This window comes from Chlorocebus sabaeus, chromosome 26 (genome assembly GCF_047675955.1).
Source record: "Chlorocebus sabaeus isolate Y175 chromosome 26, mChlSab1.0.hap1, whole genome shotgun sequence".
In the NCBI taxonomy this organism is placed as follows: Eukaryota; Metazoa; Chordata; class Mammalia; order Primates; family Cercopithecidae; genus Chlorocebus; species Chlorocebus sabaeus.
Genome location: NC_132929.1, coordinates 10634225 through 10652774, shown reverse-complemented (window position 1 = coordinate 10652774; position 18550 = coordinate 10634225). Strand labels below are relative to the sequence as shown.

General features: G+C 42.9%; 1 protein-coding gene and 1 long non-coding RNA gene across 2 annotated transcripts in view; one reads left to right on the top strand and one right to left on the bottom strand.

Annotated features, from left to right (window-relative positions):
- The first annotated feature begins 806 nt into the window (after positions 1-806).
- ACTC1 (actin alpha cardiac muscle 1) lies at positions 807-6325 on the top strand. Its single transcript, XM_008017128.3, has 6 exons — positions 807-1930; positions 3035-3359; positions 4029-4190; positions 4315-4506; positions 5263-5444; positions 6002-6325. The coding sequence occupies exons 1-6, from the start codon at positions 1802-1804 to the stop codon at positions 6143-6145; spliced, it is 1134 nt and encodes a 377-aa protein (XP_008015319.1). The 5' UTR covers positions 807-1801; the 3' UTR covers positions 6146-6325.
- Positions 6326-6440: 115 nt separating this feature from the next.
- The window catches only part of LOC119628005 (uncharacterized), a 38648-nt gene continuing 26538 nt past the window's right edge, over positions 6441-18550 (bottom strand). Inside the window, exon 4 of the long non-coding RNA XR_005244269.2 lies at positions 6441-16079. This is a non-coding gene — a long non-coding RNA (uncharacterized lncRNA). The remainder of the gene's footprint in view (positions 16080-18550) is intronic.

Sequence of the window (18550 nt, the reverse complement as noted above, 5' to 3'; positions counted from 1 at the left end):
CATTTCTAGCTCATTTCTGGGTTATGACAATACTGCTTGTCCACAGGCTGCACTTTGAGTGGCAAGGATTGGTATATTCTCAGTTTAAGTTGCTATGTTCTCCATCAAAGTATTTGCCTTTTCAGTCTTGTCTCCACCTGGAATGAAGGCCTCTGCCCCCAGTTTAAAGATGCTCATCTCCCCACCATCAGGTGAGCAAGCTATTTTTGGCATTTGTTCCTTTATTCACTTTGGCAGCAGGGGATCCTTTTCTGACCTGAAGACCAGAGTCTGAATTTGAGCAAGACCCCGGCAGCATGGATGAGGGCGACCCAATAATTGGGCTGGGGTAAACCTGGTCCCTTCTCCAGGAAGACTTGGTCAAGCTCTCACAGAAACCCTTTTCTGCCTCTTCCCTGGCCAGACCCTGATCCACGCATGGGCCGGAACTCGGGTGGCCTTGGTTAATCTCAGATTTCTGACCTAGACGAGCCCAGCCCTAGCTCTCAGAGTAAAGCCATCCAGGCTAGTGGGGAATAGACCAGAAGGGTGCCCTGTCCCGGGTGCCCCTTTTGCAGTCACTCAGATGTGCTGCTGTGGTGTCCTTTGTGCTCCTGGCAGCCCTGGAAGATGAGAAGCCGCTGTTGCTCCCCTGCTGCCCTGGCCCAGCTGTCAGGACCCCTCAGCAGAGGGCAGGGCGCCAAGCCTTCCCACTGCATGTGGCTTATTGTCCCCAAGGCTGGCGGGCCTGCGGAGGACCGAATCCACAGCCCATCCAGGGAGCACCCCCACCCCAGAAAGGGGGAGGGGTGGGCTGGCGTCACTCAGTCTTCCCCTGCCCCTACCCTTCATCGCCTGCCCCTCCCCAGCTCCCTATTTGGCCATCCCCCTGGCTGCCCCCTCCCCTTCCTTACATGGTCTGGGGGCCCCCTGGCTGATCCTCTCCCCTGCCCTTGGCTCCATGAATGGCCTCGGCAGTCCTAGCGGGTGCGAAGGGGACCAAATAAGGCAAGGTGGCAGACCGGGCCCCCCACTCCTGCCCCCGGCTGCTGCAACTGACCCTGTCCATCAGCGTTCTATAAAGCGGCCCTCCTGGAGCCAGCCACCCAGAGCCCGCCGCCGCCGGAGCCGAGCCGAGCCGAGCCGAGCCGACCCGCCGACGGTGAGTCAGCGCCCAGCCTTGCGCGCTCACTTCTCGCCAGGTCCGCGGGCCGCGCCGGACTCCAGCCCCGCGCCGCCACCTGGCCCGCCCGGCCGGCCCTCAGCCAAGGCCCCGGCTCCTGCCGCTCTACGACTGCCTTTCTTTTTTAAGCCCACACTTTTTTATTTGGTTCTAGCTTATTTTGTCCTGGGCGTCGGTCCTCGCAGGACCTCGCAGGGGCTCTAAGAAGGGGAATTTTGTGGCTCCAAGGGGCGTGCTTTCCCCTCCATCTGGGGCACAGGCATGGCGATACGGACAGGGCTGGAGATCGTGCTCCCAGCTGGTGAAAAGGAAGAAAGTTAAAGGGCTGGGGAGGACTAAGGGGCTGGGTTTCATGGGTCCCTCCTTGCACCTGGCACCCTAGGTGGAACTCCTGGCCAGGGAGCCTGGGTGGATTCCTCTGCCCTTCTCTGTCCCCAATCTCTTCCGCGGTTTCTTCCCTCCCTTTTTTGACTCGAGGGGAAGGGAGGAGTGTTCCCCGCCCAACCCCCTGTCCAGTCCCCACAACCTCCCTTCTGCTCTGTCCCCTCCTCTGGGTGCAGAGAAGGCCAGCTGCACAGGCAGCTGAGCGTGGTCCGCCTCTCCTCCTCAACCTGCAGAACCCCCTGAAGCTGTGCCAAGATGTGTGACGACGAGGAGACCACCGCCCTGGTGTGCGACAACGGCTCTGGGCTGGTGAAGGCCGGCTTTGCGGGCGATGACGCGCCCCGCGCTGTCTTCCCGTCCATCGTGGGCCGCCCGCGGCACCAGGTAAACTTCCCGCAGAGCCCCCAGTCCCACTGGTGACCCCTTCAGTCCAGCGATCTAGGAAATGGCTCTCACCTGACCCTCTTGTTCGATGAACTCTTTAGGCCCAATTAAGAAAAGGCGGATTCACTTCAAATCCAAGCTAAGGCAAGCAATACCCCCCCAAACCCCAACATACTGAGAAATGTACACCTGAGTGGCAGGCCTCTCAAAGGGTCGCACTCCTGGGTGTGAAAGCCACCAGTTTCTCTCCACTTACGGCCTTTTGGACTTTGAGTCCTTAGTGTCTCCTCTGCCTTATACACTCTATTTTCTTCCTTGTCCTCTCTTTTCAGTCCTGTTTAAAAATTCTAACAATATAACCTCTCCCAACCAACCAGGACCCAATCCGCATTCCTCTCTCATGTTCGCAGCCAGTTTACAGGGTTCCCCAAAGGTGTAATCCATCTCCTTCCTGGCTGCTGCATTTTTAGAAGCCAGGCATGGCAGAGGCAGCAAGTGCCATGGTGATAGCGACGTACCACCTCGTTTATTAAAAGAAATGCCATGCTCTCTGGGTTTGTCACATGCCTGGCCAGACAGGCTGCCAAGGAGGAGAGCTTAGTTCTCGGAGCTGGCGAATGACTCCAGGACAGCTCTGGACAGGCTGAATTTCACTGTTGGAGTGAGCATGGCATAGCAGCCCATCATTATGTGTTCACTTGAATGTCAAAATCTTTTTCTTAGAAGAAATACAATGTGTCATTAATTCAGTCATTCCAAAATGCAGTCATCTATATCCCAGTTGACGTGGGTGATGAGCTTAATAATTTAATGAAGGCATATGATATTTTTAAGGTGAGGTGAGGCTCTGCTTCTTCAGTGAAACAGCTTCATTCTCTCCTGAGTTCTATTCTCAACAATAGAGTTATACATCTTTGGGGGAGTGGGGAGAAGGTAAAAGACTGATTTTTAAATAATTCTTCTAAATTGGGGTAAAATCCTATTGCTTATTATTTCTGGTATTTAAATATTTTCCTTGACTTGGGCAGTTAGATATAAATGGACAAGACACTGATTATATTCCTGACATGGTGAGCGCATGTCTCATTTTTTTCCTTCTCATAGGGAGTTATGGTGGGTATGGGTCAGAAGGACTCCTATGTAGGTGATGAAGCCCAGAGCAAGCGAGGCATCCTGACCCTGAAGTACCCCATCGAGCACGGTATCATCACTAACTGGGACGACATGGAGAAGATCTGGCACCACACCTTCTACAACGAGCTCCGGGTAGCTCCTGAGGAGCACCCCACCCTGCTCACAGAGGCCCCGCTGAACCCCAAGGCCAACCGGGAGAAGATGACTCAGATCATGTTTGAGACCTTCAATGTCCCTGCCATGTATGTGGCCATCCAGGCAGTGCTATCCCTGTATGCTTCTGGCCGCACCACAGGTATGCAGGGGTCTGGGGACAGTCACTGACTAATCACATTCCCAAGTCACCGACCTTGCTGTGAATCAGATCCCCCAGTTGAAAAAGGGATAATTCCTTTCCTCCCATTCCCTAGCAAGGTCTGTGCTAAGAGAGAGAGGCAACAATAGTGCCCTGAGGTTAGATTCAGAGCACACTTACTGTGGGAGCTGATAGCTTGTGGAGTTAGGTCCTTCCCTTATTTAAAGCTCAGCGCAATGTAGCAACTTGGAGTGCAGCAGTCATTGTTATGTGTTTAAACCATCATATCACCTGGGCAAGCATCCCAAGGAGAATACATTCCCTATGGGGTCTGAGTCAAAAGAGAGCGAAACATGTAAGTTCAATAGGAGCAAAGAAAAACACACTTGGGTGCTTACATAATGTGCTCATGGCTGATAAGAAGGATGGTCATTTGAAAGTGTCCCTGGGAATTTTTTCTACTATAATAGTTAAAAGGATGAGCTGCAGTTTTCTTCAGATTTAGAATCCATGATGCTCATTTTTATTCTTTGTGTGTAAGGAATCTAATTTCATCTGGATCAATGCCCATGGCTAGCATCTCTTAGCCAAGATTGGAAGCAGGCTTTGCCATGGCTAAAGCAGTGGTCCTCAGGAATTTACCTTGTTCTTGTCTGCTTCCCTGGGCAGGCATTGTTCTGGACTCTGGGGATGGTGTAACTCACAATGTCCCCATCTACGAGGGCTACGCTTTGCCCCATGCTATCATGCGTCTGGATCTGGCTGGTCGGGACCTCACTGACTACCTCATGAAGATCCTCACTGAGCGTGGCTACTCCTTTGTCACCACTGGTGAGTGTGTGTCTCATCTGCCACAGTGTGGGTCTGAGGATTCTTCCTCCCTCACTGAATCCACCTGCCTCCCGACAATTGACTTCTTGCTGCAGAGCATGACTGTGATACTCTATTTCTGCAGCTGAACGTGAAATTGTCCGTGACATTAAGGAGAAGCTGTGCTATGTCGCCCTGGATTTTGAGAATGAGATGGCCACAGCTGCCTCTTCCTCCTCCCTGGAGAAGAGCTATGAACTGCCTGATGGCCAAGTCATCACTATTGGCAATGAGCGCTTCCGCTGTCCTGAGACGCTCTTCCAGCCCTCCTTCATTGGTGAGTTGTAGGGTCTGGTGCAGAGGCACAATTTTCCCTGGAAATCTTAGGGTCTCCCAGAGTGAAATCTAGAAGGCTCAAGAAGCTTTTGAGTTAAAAGAAGTCAAAGTTTGGACTCCCACACAGCTCAACCTCAAGTCCTGATGGCTCATTAAAGGGAAAGTCTATGTTCTGCTCTAGTGATATAAAGGATGACACACTGAGTTCATCTCAAAATAAAGGATGACACAGAGTAGTAACTGAATATCACATATCTGCAGGAAAAGGGCTATTTCACAAGAGCTGACTTATTCCAGTAAGTTTCATTACCAAGTAGCTGGATTTTCCAAGTTACTCATCATTAAATGCAATAACATTCCTACTCATATTAATAACTGGACACTGGTATGTCAACAAATATCCTTCCTAAGCAATGCTTTCCACGAGGAACTTTGTCAGGATCTGATTTAAGTCCATAAAATCACATTCATTTTAGTTTAAACGTGTATCTTTTCCTTTTCCAATACATCTTCATACATCTGATAGTTTCAGGAGGTGTTTACACGAAACAGGTGCTAAGCACAGTTGCTCCTTTCTTGGCATTGTATTGTGGATTAACTGTGAGGCATCCATTGCACCCTGCAGTGTGTCTTATAGGGCAACATATGTTTCAGAGACAAATGGTGACAGCTCACCCACACAAAGAAGTCCTGTTCTCTTCCCCCTACCTTGACCCGAATGCACTGTGGTGTGTGTGTGTGTGTGACTTGTTCCTAGGTATGGAATCTGCTGGCATCCATGAAACAACTTACAATAGCATCATGAAGTGTGACATTGACATCCGCAAGGACCTGTATGCCAACAATGTCTTATCTGGAGGCACCACTATGTACCCTGGTATTGCTGATCGTATGCAGAAGGAAATCACTGCCCTGGCTCCTAGCACCATGAAGATTAAGGTAAAGAACTTTTGTGAGTGGGAGATCCAAGGCAAGTCTTGGTATTCTAAGCAGAATTACGTTCCTAATTCCTTTTCCCCTCATACTCAGCTTCCTGTCTCCTACAAACTTTAACTATTAGTTTTTCTACCACTTTTTCTGATTTTCTTAGCACTTTTCCCAAGATAGGTAACTTCCAAAATGCTTTTAAGCAGTGAATAAAAATAAATCTTTGACCAAAAAAGACATACACACACGCAACAAAATCTTTGAATACATTTTTAAAGCCCCAACTTTTGGGCTAGCCTCCACTATATATTTAGCTTGTTGCCAAATTATACTCTAGATAAGTGGAGAAATTCCATTTTAATAATAGAATATATCTTTAATAATAGAAATGATGAAATAGAGGTGAGTTCATATAACTTGATTGGCCACATTATTTTGTGGTATGACATATCCCACATTATAGCGAATTAGTATCTAATGTTTTTGTTCTGTGAACCCTGCCAACATGTTATTTGCTCCCTTGCTTGGAACTTCAGAGTTCACTGGAAGTTTTTGTTTTCTTTCTGCAGATTATTGCTCCCCCTGAGCGTAAATACTCTGTCTGGATTGGGGGCTCCATCCTGGCCTCTCTGTCCACCTTCCAGCAGATGTGGATTAGCAAGCAAGAGTACGATGAGGCAGGCCCTTCCATTGTCCACCGCAAATGCTTCTAAGGTGCCTTCTCTCTCTATCTACCTTCCAGTCAGGATGATGCTATTATGCTTCTTGGAGTCTTCCGAACCACCTTCCCTCATCTTTCATCAATCATTGTACAGTTTGTTTACACACGTGCAATTTGTTTGTGCTTCTAATATTTATTGCTTTATAAATAAACCAGACCAGGACTTGCAACCTATAAAGGCCTCTCGTTTGTTTTTGGGGTAGGCATGGGACGGGGCAGGTGTTTGCTTTGACACGCTGAGCATTGTCAGAGTTCGGTACCACAAAATTCATCCAGATGAATTAATATGACAGTTAGCTGGGAGTTATAATACTAACTTTTGATTTCATATTTTCAGACAGAATCGTGAATATATTTCATACCTGAAAAGCAGATTAAGGTTTAGTTCCATATAAGTAAGAAACGCAATTGAATAAGACAATTCTCTAGAATTAGTTGCTGCAGATGCCACTGAAAATTGTTTTAATGTATATTCTAGTTTTCGTAATCTTGCAGAAAATACACATATATTGACAAAGAGAAAGTCAAAGATTATTTTAAATAAATTGGCTTAACTTCTCAATTCTTTGAACTCTTCAGTTGACTTCCTGGGGGCTATGAAAGAAACATGAAGGTTGGCTGACAGTTGGGCCAGCCATGTCCCATTGCAAATACCCTCTAAACATATCAAAACCATTGTGTGTGTGAAAAACAAATGTGAGGAAGCAGGAGCCAAACACTTCTGCCTCATCAGTGACTAACTTGCGAGACAGAAGCCTTCGATCTCTTCATTTCTTTGAAAACTTGAGATCTTGGGTTGAGTGAACTGAAGGCTGCGAGGTCCTGAGGGAACAAGGGGAGGTGAGAGTCACAGTATTTGCTTTGCTCCATGTATGGTGGGAAGGCTGCTAGGGGCAGCGTTGAAAAGAATTGAATGTGTTCCATCCTCAAGGAGTTCGCACACCTACACATAATCCCCTAGTGCGTGTGGGCCTGGAGGCTTTAAGGAGATGTATGTGGGTCTGGGTCTTAAAGAATGGTCAGGAATTCGGGAGGTGAGAAGAGCAGAGAGAACATCTCAGCAGAAGGAGGTGTGGCAGAAGCCAGGATATAAGACATGGGACAGGCTGGTAGGTGCTGATGAATTTTAGAAAATCCATTGGGAAAGGTAGATTTCAGCTAGATTGCAGAAGCCTTACAGATTTTTGTTTCCAAATTAATTGCCAGTGAATTGTTAGCATGCACACAAATGTTTGAATGAACTTAACTGAGCTTTATTGATGAGGATTCAAGACACAGAGATTAAGCAACGGGTGCAATGTTATAAACTTTATTGGTGGAATATGCAAGACAGGATCTCAGATTTTCTGACATCTACCCTGACGGTGTCTCTAAAATAATCGTTCTAACTTTAGTTACAGTTTATCAAGAGTAACCCCATTCTATCACATGCCTTTTGAGAATTTGGGTTCAATATTTGCAGTACTCTGGACTCAGCAGACATCTTTAATAAATTGTAACACATTGCCACTGTCATTCAAGGTCATATGTGTGTCTTTATGCCCTTTCATACCAAAAATATCTTTTGATCCCTGACTCCGGGTTGGGCATAGTATTAAGGGCAGGAGACACAAAGATGGATGAGAGCACACTTTCTGTGATTAAAAAGCTTAGAGTTTAGAGTTCTGTATGTAGCATGTCCAAAGGGAAGGCCTTCTATGCAATAAAGGCTAAACAATACATTAATTTGTTGGCATTATGTTACAAATACAATATGACTGTATTTCTTTAGATAAGGTGTAAACATTATTGTAGATCCGCTCCCCGCCCCTGCCACCCCATTGTATCCTATAGCACAGATGAATTGGCTTACAAGCCATGCATGGGGAGGTATGATTTCACTAGTTTTTGTGTCTCTTTCCTCTCTGTGCAATTGAGTGCATAAATATTATGAATTGTATCCTCTGAACACAGTATTAATGCTTTAACTGTAGATGATTGGCTGGGGTATCACCTCTGGTTCTTTCCATTTGTGATTAGAAATGGAGTGGATATTTTTACTTCTATGTAAAAGTAGAAGCTTTGAGAATCAGCTTCTGATATTTGTATCAGAAGAGGTAAGCACCCAGATTCTTGTTGAATTCTGAGGTCTTCTCATCTCTGCTTGATTATAGGGTATAAAGTATTAGAACAATTGAATCTTAAAAATTGTGCTTAAGGAAGGTACTAAGACAAAAGCATCTGCTTACAGTAATCTTCATATGTACACAATAACTAAGATGTGGACAGTGCCTATGTCTTTGGATAAAGTGCAATAAAGAACTATACAAATTATATTTCTTCTTAATTTATAATAAAGTATTGTTTGTAGTTTCTAATACCTCCAAACACCATTTCTTCACTTATTTTGACTAAACAATGGCCATTATGTAAATGTGTTTAAATATTTAAGTGAGTGCAGTGGAGAGAAAAGAAATATTACTGAAGAAAATAAAATATTTCAAGGGGTAGGGCTGACTTACTGTATCCAGAGATACAATGTGAACAATGTGACTGGGTCTCCACCTTTCTTTCCAGTTCTCCCATAGAATTTATTATGGTCTGAATTGTGTTCCCTCAAAACTCATATGAAGCCCTAACTCCCAATATGACTGTATTTGCAGACAAGGCCTTAAGAAAGTGATGAAGGTTAAATGAAGTCATAAGTGTGGGGCCCTAATCCAATAGGACTGGTGTTCTTCTAAGAGGGAGAAGAGACACCAAGAGTGCGAGCACAGAGGAAAAGCCACATGAGGGCAGAGCCAGAAGTGGACCCATCTGTAAGCTGAGGAAAGAAGCCTGCTGACACCTTGATCTTAGACATCCAGCCCCCAGAACTGTGAGAAGTAAATGTCTGTTTTTTTAAGCCACTGATATGGTTTGGTTGTGTCCTCACCCAAATCTCATCTTGAATTGTGGTTCCCATAATCCCCACATATTGTGGAGGGACCCAGTGGGAGGTAATTGAATCATGGGGGCAGTTACCCTCATGCTATTCTCATGATAGTGTGTGAGTGCTCATGAGATCTGATAGCTTCATAAGGGGCTTTTCCCCCTTTTTCTTGGCACTTCTCCTTCTGGCCATCACATAGAGAAGGATGTGTTTGCATCCACTTCCACCATGATTGTAAGTTTCCTGAGACCTCCCCAGCCATGCTGAACTGTGAGTCAATTAAACCTCTTTCCCTTATAAATTGCCCACTCTCAGGTATGTCTTTATTAGCAGCAAGAAAACAGACTAACATAGCCACCCAGTCTATGGTATTCTGTTATGGCAGCCTTGGCAGACTAATATACGATTTCTCCACCATCCTATAGGTAATATAGGATTTACCAACTTAGCAGCCTCTGAGACAAAAGAATACCTTCTCATATAGTACTGACAGAAGCCCCAGGAAAGAGCCTGAGCCTGGTCAGTCTTAGGAACTGAGTCATACCATTCTTACCACAGGGGTTGATCAATAACTATTTAGCAGGGGAAGGGTGATTCTCCAAAGGAAGAGGACAAAATAGTGCAAACGCCATACCCAATGAGCTAGAGGAGGAGAAAATTCTGGTGGCTTGTAGGGGAAGAACCGATTGTTGGATAGCTCCCACCTTACAGCTCAGGAGTTTTGATTTGGCAGGTCCTGAGAAGGACTTAAGAAGAGCAATGACTTCATGCAAACAAAACTAGGAGACAAAACTGAGAGTTTTTGGACAATATATTCCAGTGTGGCCTCAGGACTCAGGACCCCAGTGATCTCTATACGATCAGACTATCTGGATTTTTAAAAGGAAATAATAAGTCAGATTCATTTTATGGTTAATGTGATACAAATGCTATAAATATATACCAGTAACTAACAGGGAAGGAAAAAAATTAGGTCTTTTAGGCCTAAAACAGCAAAAGTTGTCTATGTTCACCTTAAGGTCTTCCAGGCTCATTAGACAAGAAATCTCTCTTCTAAGCAGAGCTTCTCTGGCTGTTGCTGTGGTAACCAAACTCATGGTAGGAAGACATCCAAAACAAAGCTCCTGGGGAGGTTGCAAAAGTATACCTCTGGTCACTGATGACCTTGATGTTAGGAGCCATTCTTTGAAGTTCATTCATTAGCCCTGGGTGCAATAGATGCAAGAAAGGTTGACTCAGAGGATAAAGAGCTTCAGTTCAACTATAGTTCTCTGAGTTCTTGTGGTTCTGGGCTGCCTTCCCTCCCTGGTTGAGGTGAAGGGGAGCTGGGTCAGCTGAGAGTTAGGTAGGAGTGGCCTGCATGTCCTTCAGCATCATTGTCTGCTTATTTTCCTGCCTTGTTTTACTGTAACTTCCATGGAAGTCAGGACTAAAGAAAGGAGACAGAATGAAAATGACCCCAGGGGAAGGCTGAAGTAAAGTGGAATTAAAAGAGGGCTTAAATAGTAGATGAGATACAAACTCTAGAGTCAACTGTAAGCAAGGAATTGGGTCAACAGGGTAAGTGTTTAACACAGGAAGATGACTTTGGAACTATTACTGCAAGTGGCCTGGAGGCATCATGGAGGTCAGGATATGGTAAAACAGGCATCATGTAGGAAATTTAAGAGCAAATCTGCCTCAGGCAAAATAGTATTCTCCTAAGGCCTCTTGAACTCTAGGATGTACACGTTAGACTTCTTTTCCAGTGTCTTCCACCAAATGCTGGCCATCTGGGACATTCCCCCTATCACTCCAGTTACAAATTGAAACTTACCTGTTATATTAGTCCATTCTCACATTGTTATAAAGAAATACCTGACACTGGGTAGTTTATAAAGAAAAGATGCTTGATTAACTCATGGTTCTGCAGACTGTAAAAGAAGCATAGTAGCTTCTGCTTCTGAGGAGGCCTCAGGAAGCTTCCAATCATGACAGAAGGCAAAAGGGGAGTGAGGCATCTCACATGGTGGGGGCAGGAGCTAGGGGCAGGGAGGGGCCACACACTTTTAAATGACCAGATCTCATGAGAACTCAGTCACTAACGTGAGGACAGTACCAAGGGAATGGTGCCAAACCATTTAGGAGAAATTTGCCTCCATGATCAAATCACCTCCCACCAGGCCCTCCAACATTAGGGATTACAATTCAACATAAGATTTGGTGGGGACACAGATCCAAACCATATCATCCATTGTTTACCTGCATCCTTTAAAGAGCAGACTGTGCCAATTAAGCAATCTGTTACCTAAACTATGTTCCCAAGGGAATGCTCGAATAGATCTCCCTGCCAGAGAACACAAGCATAATTTAACAAAAGTTTTCTACTTATAGTTTCTTATTAGACTGCCCAAAGGATTGATGTTGCATGGGCGTTGGGTCAAAAAGATTTGAGTTTAAATCCTAGTTCTGCCACTGATGAGTTGTCTTTAAATCACCTAGCTTCTTCAGGAAAGAAGGGCTAATTAAAATCGTGTTCTCAGAGTTGTCATGAGAATGGAACAAAATGTGCTTAAGACACTCAGCACCATGCCCAGTACGAGCTGAATTATTTCAACTAGTTAACTTTCCTTCCTTCCCCATTTCCCTCTTTTTAGCATGAACTTTGGAGACTGGGTTGGGAGGTGATGGAGAGGGGCAGAGGTGGGCTACAGAAGTCTCTTCAAATCACATTGTTATGGTTTCTCTATATTGAGTTTCTCTTGAGAATAGGAAAAATGAATCGGAAACATGAAGGAATAGAAAGCTCAGTAGGGAGCAAATCATTAAAGGGCATTTATAACAGGATATGAAGGAAGGCAAAGAGGAACACAAAGTCTCTTTCTTGGAGACCTGAAGACAAATTACAGAGAGTCATAGTGTGGGCAGGAGGAGCAGCAGCTATGTGTGTCCATGTAAGTGTGTGCTCCCACACATAATACAGGTGAGAACAATGAACAGAAGGTTGGGCTGATGGCCATGCGAAAAGGATTTGCCCGCTGTTTTTCTGTGCTCTTCAACTCCCATTATTCTCCCCATCCCCTTCTCATCCACATTCAAGAGTCTGGTCTTTCCTCTTTTCCCTTTGTATCTATGGAATCAGCATAGATGGACAAGTAGATTCACTATTGTCTAAATGAGTTGACATGAGAGAATTTGATTCCACAAGCCAAGACTTCCAACTGACTCCTTTTCCTGCCAGCCGGATCTGTACAGGAGCAGGCACTTAGGGAGAAACACTGTACCCACTCATACTCCCACTCGACTCCCTGGCTTTGTGCCATGCCTCTGCCTCATGGAATTTCTTCTGTGTTTTTAGGGATTTGGGTTTCATGTTCTTTGGCTCTAGATCCTGGTCAATGCTCTTAGTCTCGAGGAACAGAACTCTCCTCAAACTAGGGGGTTAAGTTAGGAAAAGAGTTTATTAAAGAGATATAGAGGAACTCCTAAAATCTGAGGACACAGAGTTAGACTTCATAGGAAATGGGAATTTAGAACTGCAAAACCATCAGGAACAGCAGGCATTCTGAATTCTCTATCTCTTCAGTTCCCCCTTATAAATGAACTGTACCCATCTCTCCCACACAGATTTACTCATGTGACTCCTCCTGAAGGAATGGCCCTAGGCAAACAAGTTTGTTTCATGAATGGCCCCAGGACTAATGGAACCAGAGGGGAATATGTCTGACATGAGGACTTGTATATCTAAGCACCAGCAACCAATCAGACATTTTTTTCTCTCTTTAGCTGGAACTAAGAAGCACAGGTGGTGCTGTTAGTTCTTTGTGGTCTCTGGAACTGACACATAGCAGATGGTGGCCAAGATGGGTTGAGAAAGCAAAGAAGGCAAAAAGTTGCCAAGAGAAATAAGAACATGGAGCTGCTACAGCTCAGGGAAAAAACAAGAGTGCCTGAACATACCTCTTGAGTAAGAGTTGTATGTGCATATGGATAAGTTGTTCCTGTATTATGCAGGCATTTTGGTGGAACACCACCTACATATATATTATATCTGTTTTCCTTTAACTCTGGGAAGTATTAGAAACATATTCAAACTTTAGTTTGAATAGAGAACAGCCTACATGATCACACCTACTGGAGGATCTGCATTATACTTCAAATGAAAGAAATGACTAGGTAGGATTTTAGACATCTTCAAACAAGTGGGAAGGATTAGGGTACAGTGGGTAAGGGCTGTCATCTAAAATACCACCAGGATGGCTACATAGTAGAAAGGAGAGCTTTATTGTAGATGTCAGTTTGCAAACCAGGAAGAAATAGACTCCAGTCTGGAACAAAGGTACTCTGTCTTCGAGGAAGGAAAGGGCAAGTTGAGTTTTATGACTCACACAGTCCATATTACACAACCATGTCATACACATTTAGCAGGTGTGTGGGGAAGCTATTTATGAGGGGAGCCAAGATATGCACAATGGGTAAACCCATATGTAACATACATCCCATGTTCACTTTGGGGGAGGGTTTTAGCATTAAAATGAAGTGAAATTTGGCTATTTACACCAAAAGGTGAACTATAGGACACAAAGACAGTTTGCATATAACCTTTATATGCTGGCTGAAACTGGTTTATGGTCTGCAGTTGAAAAGGATGTTTATAAGGCTGGTCCTTTGTCCAGTCAGAGTTGTAGTGATCTGGGTTGTAAATCAGTTAGGAGAGGTCTGGTAGCTCTTATTATTAGGGAGTTTAGCAAGCTGTAGCCAAATTCTACCAGATCAGACTGAAACTGTTCCCAAAAATGGAGGAAGAAGGACTCCTCCCTAACTCATTCTGTGAAGCTAGCACCAGCCTGATACCAAAATCTGGCAAAGACACACGAAAAAATAAAACTACAAGCCAGTATCCCCACTAAACATAGACGCAAAAATCCTCAGCAAAATACTACCAAATCCAATAGCACATCAAAAAGTTAATTCCCCATGATCAAGTAGGCTTCATTCTTGGGATGCAAGGTTGAATCAATAAATGTGATTCACTACATACACAGAATTAAAATAAAAAATCATATGATCATCTCAATAGATTTTTAAAAAAAAGCTTTCAGTAAAATATAAAATCCCTTCATGACTAAAAACCCTCCAGAAACTAGGCACTGAAGGAACACACCTCAAAATACTAAGAGCCATCAATGACAAACCCACAGCCAATATCATACTGAATGGGCAAAAATTGAAAGCACTCCCCCTTGAGAACTAAAATAAGACAAGAATGCCTACTTTCACAACTCCTGTTATTCAACATAGTACTGGAAGTCCTAGACAGAGCAATCAGGCAACAGAAAGAAATAAAAGACATCCAAATAGGAAAAGAAGAAGCTAAACGATCTCTCTTCATAGCTGATATGATTCTATACCTCGAAAACCCCGAAGACTCCACCAAAAGGCTCCTGGAACTGATAAACAACTTCGGTAAAGTTTCAGGATATAAACTCAATGTATAAAAATCAGTATCATTTCTACACACGAATAACAGCCAGGTCAAGAGCCAAATCAAAAATACAATCCCATGCACAATAGTCAAGAAAAATTAAAATACCTAGGAATACATCTAAACAAAGAGATGAAAGTTTTCTAAAAGGAGAACTACAAAACACTACTGAAAAAAAATCATAGATTACACAAACAAATGGAAAACATTCCATACTCATGGATTGGAAGAATCAATATTGTTATCATACTAACCAAAGCAATCTACAGATTCAATGCTATTCCTATCAAATCACCAGTGCCATTTTTTCACAGAAAAAGAAAACACTATTCTAAACATGTGGAACCAAAAGAGACCCTGAACAGCCAAAGCAATCCTAGGCAAAAAGAACAAAGCTGGAGGCATCACATTACCAGACTTCAAATTAAACTATAAGGCTGCAGTAACCAAAACAGCATGGTACTGGTACAAAAACAGACACATAGGGCAATGGAACAGAATGGAGAACCCAGAAATAAAGCTGTACACCTACAGCCACCTGATCTTTGACAAAGTCGACTAAAATAAGCAACAGAAAAAGGACTCTCTATTCAATAAATGATGCTGAGATAGCTGGCTAGTCATATGCAGAAGAATAAAATTGAACCCATACCTTTCACCATATATAAAAATTAACTCAAGATGGATTAAAGATTTAAATATAAGACATCAAAATACAAATATCTTAGAGGAAAACCTAGGAAACACCATTCTGGACATTGGTCTTGGGAAATAATTTATAACTAAGTCCTCAAAAGCAATAGCAACAAAAACAATGATGAGTGGGACCTAATTACATTAAAGAGTTTCTGCACAGCAAAGAAACTATCAACAGAGTAAACAGACAACCTATCAGATAGGAGAAAATATTCTCAAACTATGCATCCAACAAAGGTCTAATATCTAGAACATATAAAGACCTTAAACAATTGAAGAAGCAAAAAACAAATAACCCTATTAAAAATGGGCAAGAGACATGAACAGACACCTCTCAAAAGAAGGCACGCAAGCAGCTAACAAACATATGAAAAAATGCTCAACATCACTAATCATCAGAGAAATACAAATCAAAACCATAATGAGATACCATTTCACACCAGTCAGAATGGCTATTAGTAAAAAGTCAAAAGTTACAGATGCTGGTGAGGCTTCAGAGAAAAGGGAGCACTTGTACACTGCTGGTGGGAATGTATATTGGTTCAGTCACTGCAGAAAGCAGTTTGGAGATTTCTCAAAGAACTTAAAACAGAACTACCATTTGATCTACCAATCTTATTACTGGGTATATATCCAAAAGAAAATAAATCATTCTACCAAAAGGACACATGCATGCATATGTTCATCACAGAACTATTCACAATAGCAAAGACATGGAATCAACCCAGATGTCCATCAAGGACAGATTTGATAAAGAAAATGTGGCATATATACATCATGGAATACTACTCACCCATAAAAAAGAATGAGATAATGTCCTTTGCAGCAACATGGATGCAGCTGGAGGCCATTATCCTAAGTGAATTAACGCAGGAACAGAAAATCAAATACTGCCTGTTCTCAACAACATTGCATACTCATAGACATAAGGATGTCAACAAAAGACACTGGGAACTACTAGAAGAGAGAGGAAGGGAGAAAAGGAGGGAGGGAGGGGAGATCATTTGAAAAACAGTCAGATACTATGCACAACCTGAGTGACAGGATGAATTGTACCCCAAATCTCAGCACCACACAATATACCCAAGTAACAAACCTGCACATGTATCCCCTGAATCTAAAAGTTGAAATTATATTTTAAAAAAGTAATACAGATTGTTAGAACTCAGAAGTGAAATCTCATTTAGAAAGTAGAGAACAGATAAAAATAATGTTTAAAAATATAGTAAAATTTTTATATAAATAAAATTATATAATGTATATATGTTTATATTAACATGTAAAATGTATACACATATAAATTTATATAAATAAAATAATACATTATAATCACAATATTACTATACTTAAATATATTTATATACTGTATACATAATACAATGTACATACACGTGTGTGTGTGTGGTGTGCAAGAATTTGAAAGACAAGTGTGGAAATTTGGATTTGATATGAGAGAATATGTGCTTTTACTCAGGAAATGATGACATTTTCTGAGAAGAGAAGTGGCCCACTGGAATGATGTTTCAAGAAGGCAAATTCTGGCATTTGTGTCCAGAATGGTTTAGTTAGTGGAGGTCCTTACGGAACAATGTAGTCCAAGAGCAACTAGACAATTTAGGTAGCACACACTCTGAAGACCAACAATGTAGAGCCAGATTCTTCTTTGTCTTCCAAAGGAGAGATTGATCTAAATCAATTTATGAAGCAAGAAAGTGTGACTACATGATACAGGGTTTAAAGAGCTCCATTAATAATGACCATGGCCTTACACCGCAGGGTCTATTCAAGAAATCTAAACCGGCTTTCTGAGTTCTCAGTTTAGAAAGGACTTTTCACACCATTTGAGTCTCTTTTGAAATTGAAGGAACTTATTTTAAAACTGTATAAATCTTACAATAAAGAGTAGCCAGATTCCCTTTTATATCCATTACCCTAGAGTGTCAATTCCATTGTGTTATAATAACTGGTTTGATTTTAATATATAAAAGGGAGCTCCATCATTGAAATATATTATAAGGATCCTAGTTTTTAAAAAGAAAACTGTAGGTTGGTAGGGATGGAGTATTCATCAGGAAGAACTTGATGAGTATTTGCTCTAAATATACATCTTAATAGGGAAGATATAAAAAATAATATATATCTGTGTGTGTGTGTGTGTGTGTATATATATATACACACATAGATATATATATCTCTAAACTGGAAGAGAATGAAGCATGATACAAAGAATTTAAAAATCAATTGCAGGGCCAGGCATGGTGGCTCACGCCTGTAATCTCAGCACTTTGGAAGACCAAGGTGGGAAGATCACTTGAGTCCAGAAGTTCAAGACCAGCCTGGGCAACATGGTGAGACCTTGCCTCACCTCTACAAAAATAAAAAATAAAAAATTTGGCCAGGCATGGTGGGGCACACCTGTGGTCTCAGCTACAGGAGGCTGAGGTGGGAGGATCCCTTGAGCCTGTGAGGTGGAGGTTGCAGTTAACCAATATTGCACCACTGCACTCCATCCTGGACTACAGAGTAAGACTCTGCCTCAAAAAAAAAAAATCCACTTCAATAGTCAAATGTTGCTTTGAAATCTCCATCAACCAGGGTTCACACAGAATTAGAGTAACCAGGTGCAGGGCCCCTGCAGACAGGAAGCATGAATGAAAAATAAACTGCTGCCATATTAACCACTGAGACTGTGTTCGTTACCACTGTGTGACCTAGCCTATTCTCACTTTTATCCTCAGCTTTAGCTATTCACCTCCCCAAGATTTCACTTTTCATTAGGGCTCTTAGGTGATTTTATGCCAGCTGAATAATATATTTAAAATAATAAATGTGTCTGGGCACGGTGGTTCACGCCTGTAATCCTAGCACTTTGGGAGGCGGGCAGATCACTTGAAGTCAGGAGTTTGAGACCAGCCTGGCCAATATGGCGAAACTCCGTTTCTACTAAAAATACAAAAATTAAGCAGACGTGGTGGCATGTGCCTGTAATCTCAGCTACTCTCAAAGGAGGCTGAGGGGCAGGAGAATCACTTGAACCCAGAAGGCGGAGATTGCAGTGATCCAAGATCGCACCACTGCACTCCAGCTTGGCGAGAGAGCAAGACTCCGTCTCAAAAACAAAAACAAAACCCAAAAATTAGCCAGGCACAGTGGCGCACACCTGTAATCCCAGCTACTTGGGAGGCTCAGGCAGGAGAATGCTTGAACCCGGGAGGCAGAAGTTGCAGTGAGCCAAGATCACGCCATTGCACTCCAGCCTGGGTGACAGCATGAGACTCCATCTCAAACAATAATAATAATAAAAAAATAATAATAATGTTATCCAG

Bases quoted from the DNA above. Each gene is read 5' to 3' on its own strand.
- ACTC1 (XM_008017128.3), top strand. From the start codon at position 1,802: ATGTGTGACGACGAGGAGACCACCGCCCTGGTGTGCGACAACGGCTCT. The intron at 3,360-4,028 runs GTATGCAGGGGT...TTCCCTGGGCAG, and splicing joins TGCTTCTGGCCGCACCACAG to GCATTGTTCTGGACTCTGGG. The intron at 4,191-4,314 runs GTGAGTGTGTGT...CTATTTCTGCAG, and splicing joins CTACTCCTTTGTCACCACTG to CTGAACGTGAAATTGTCCGT.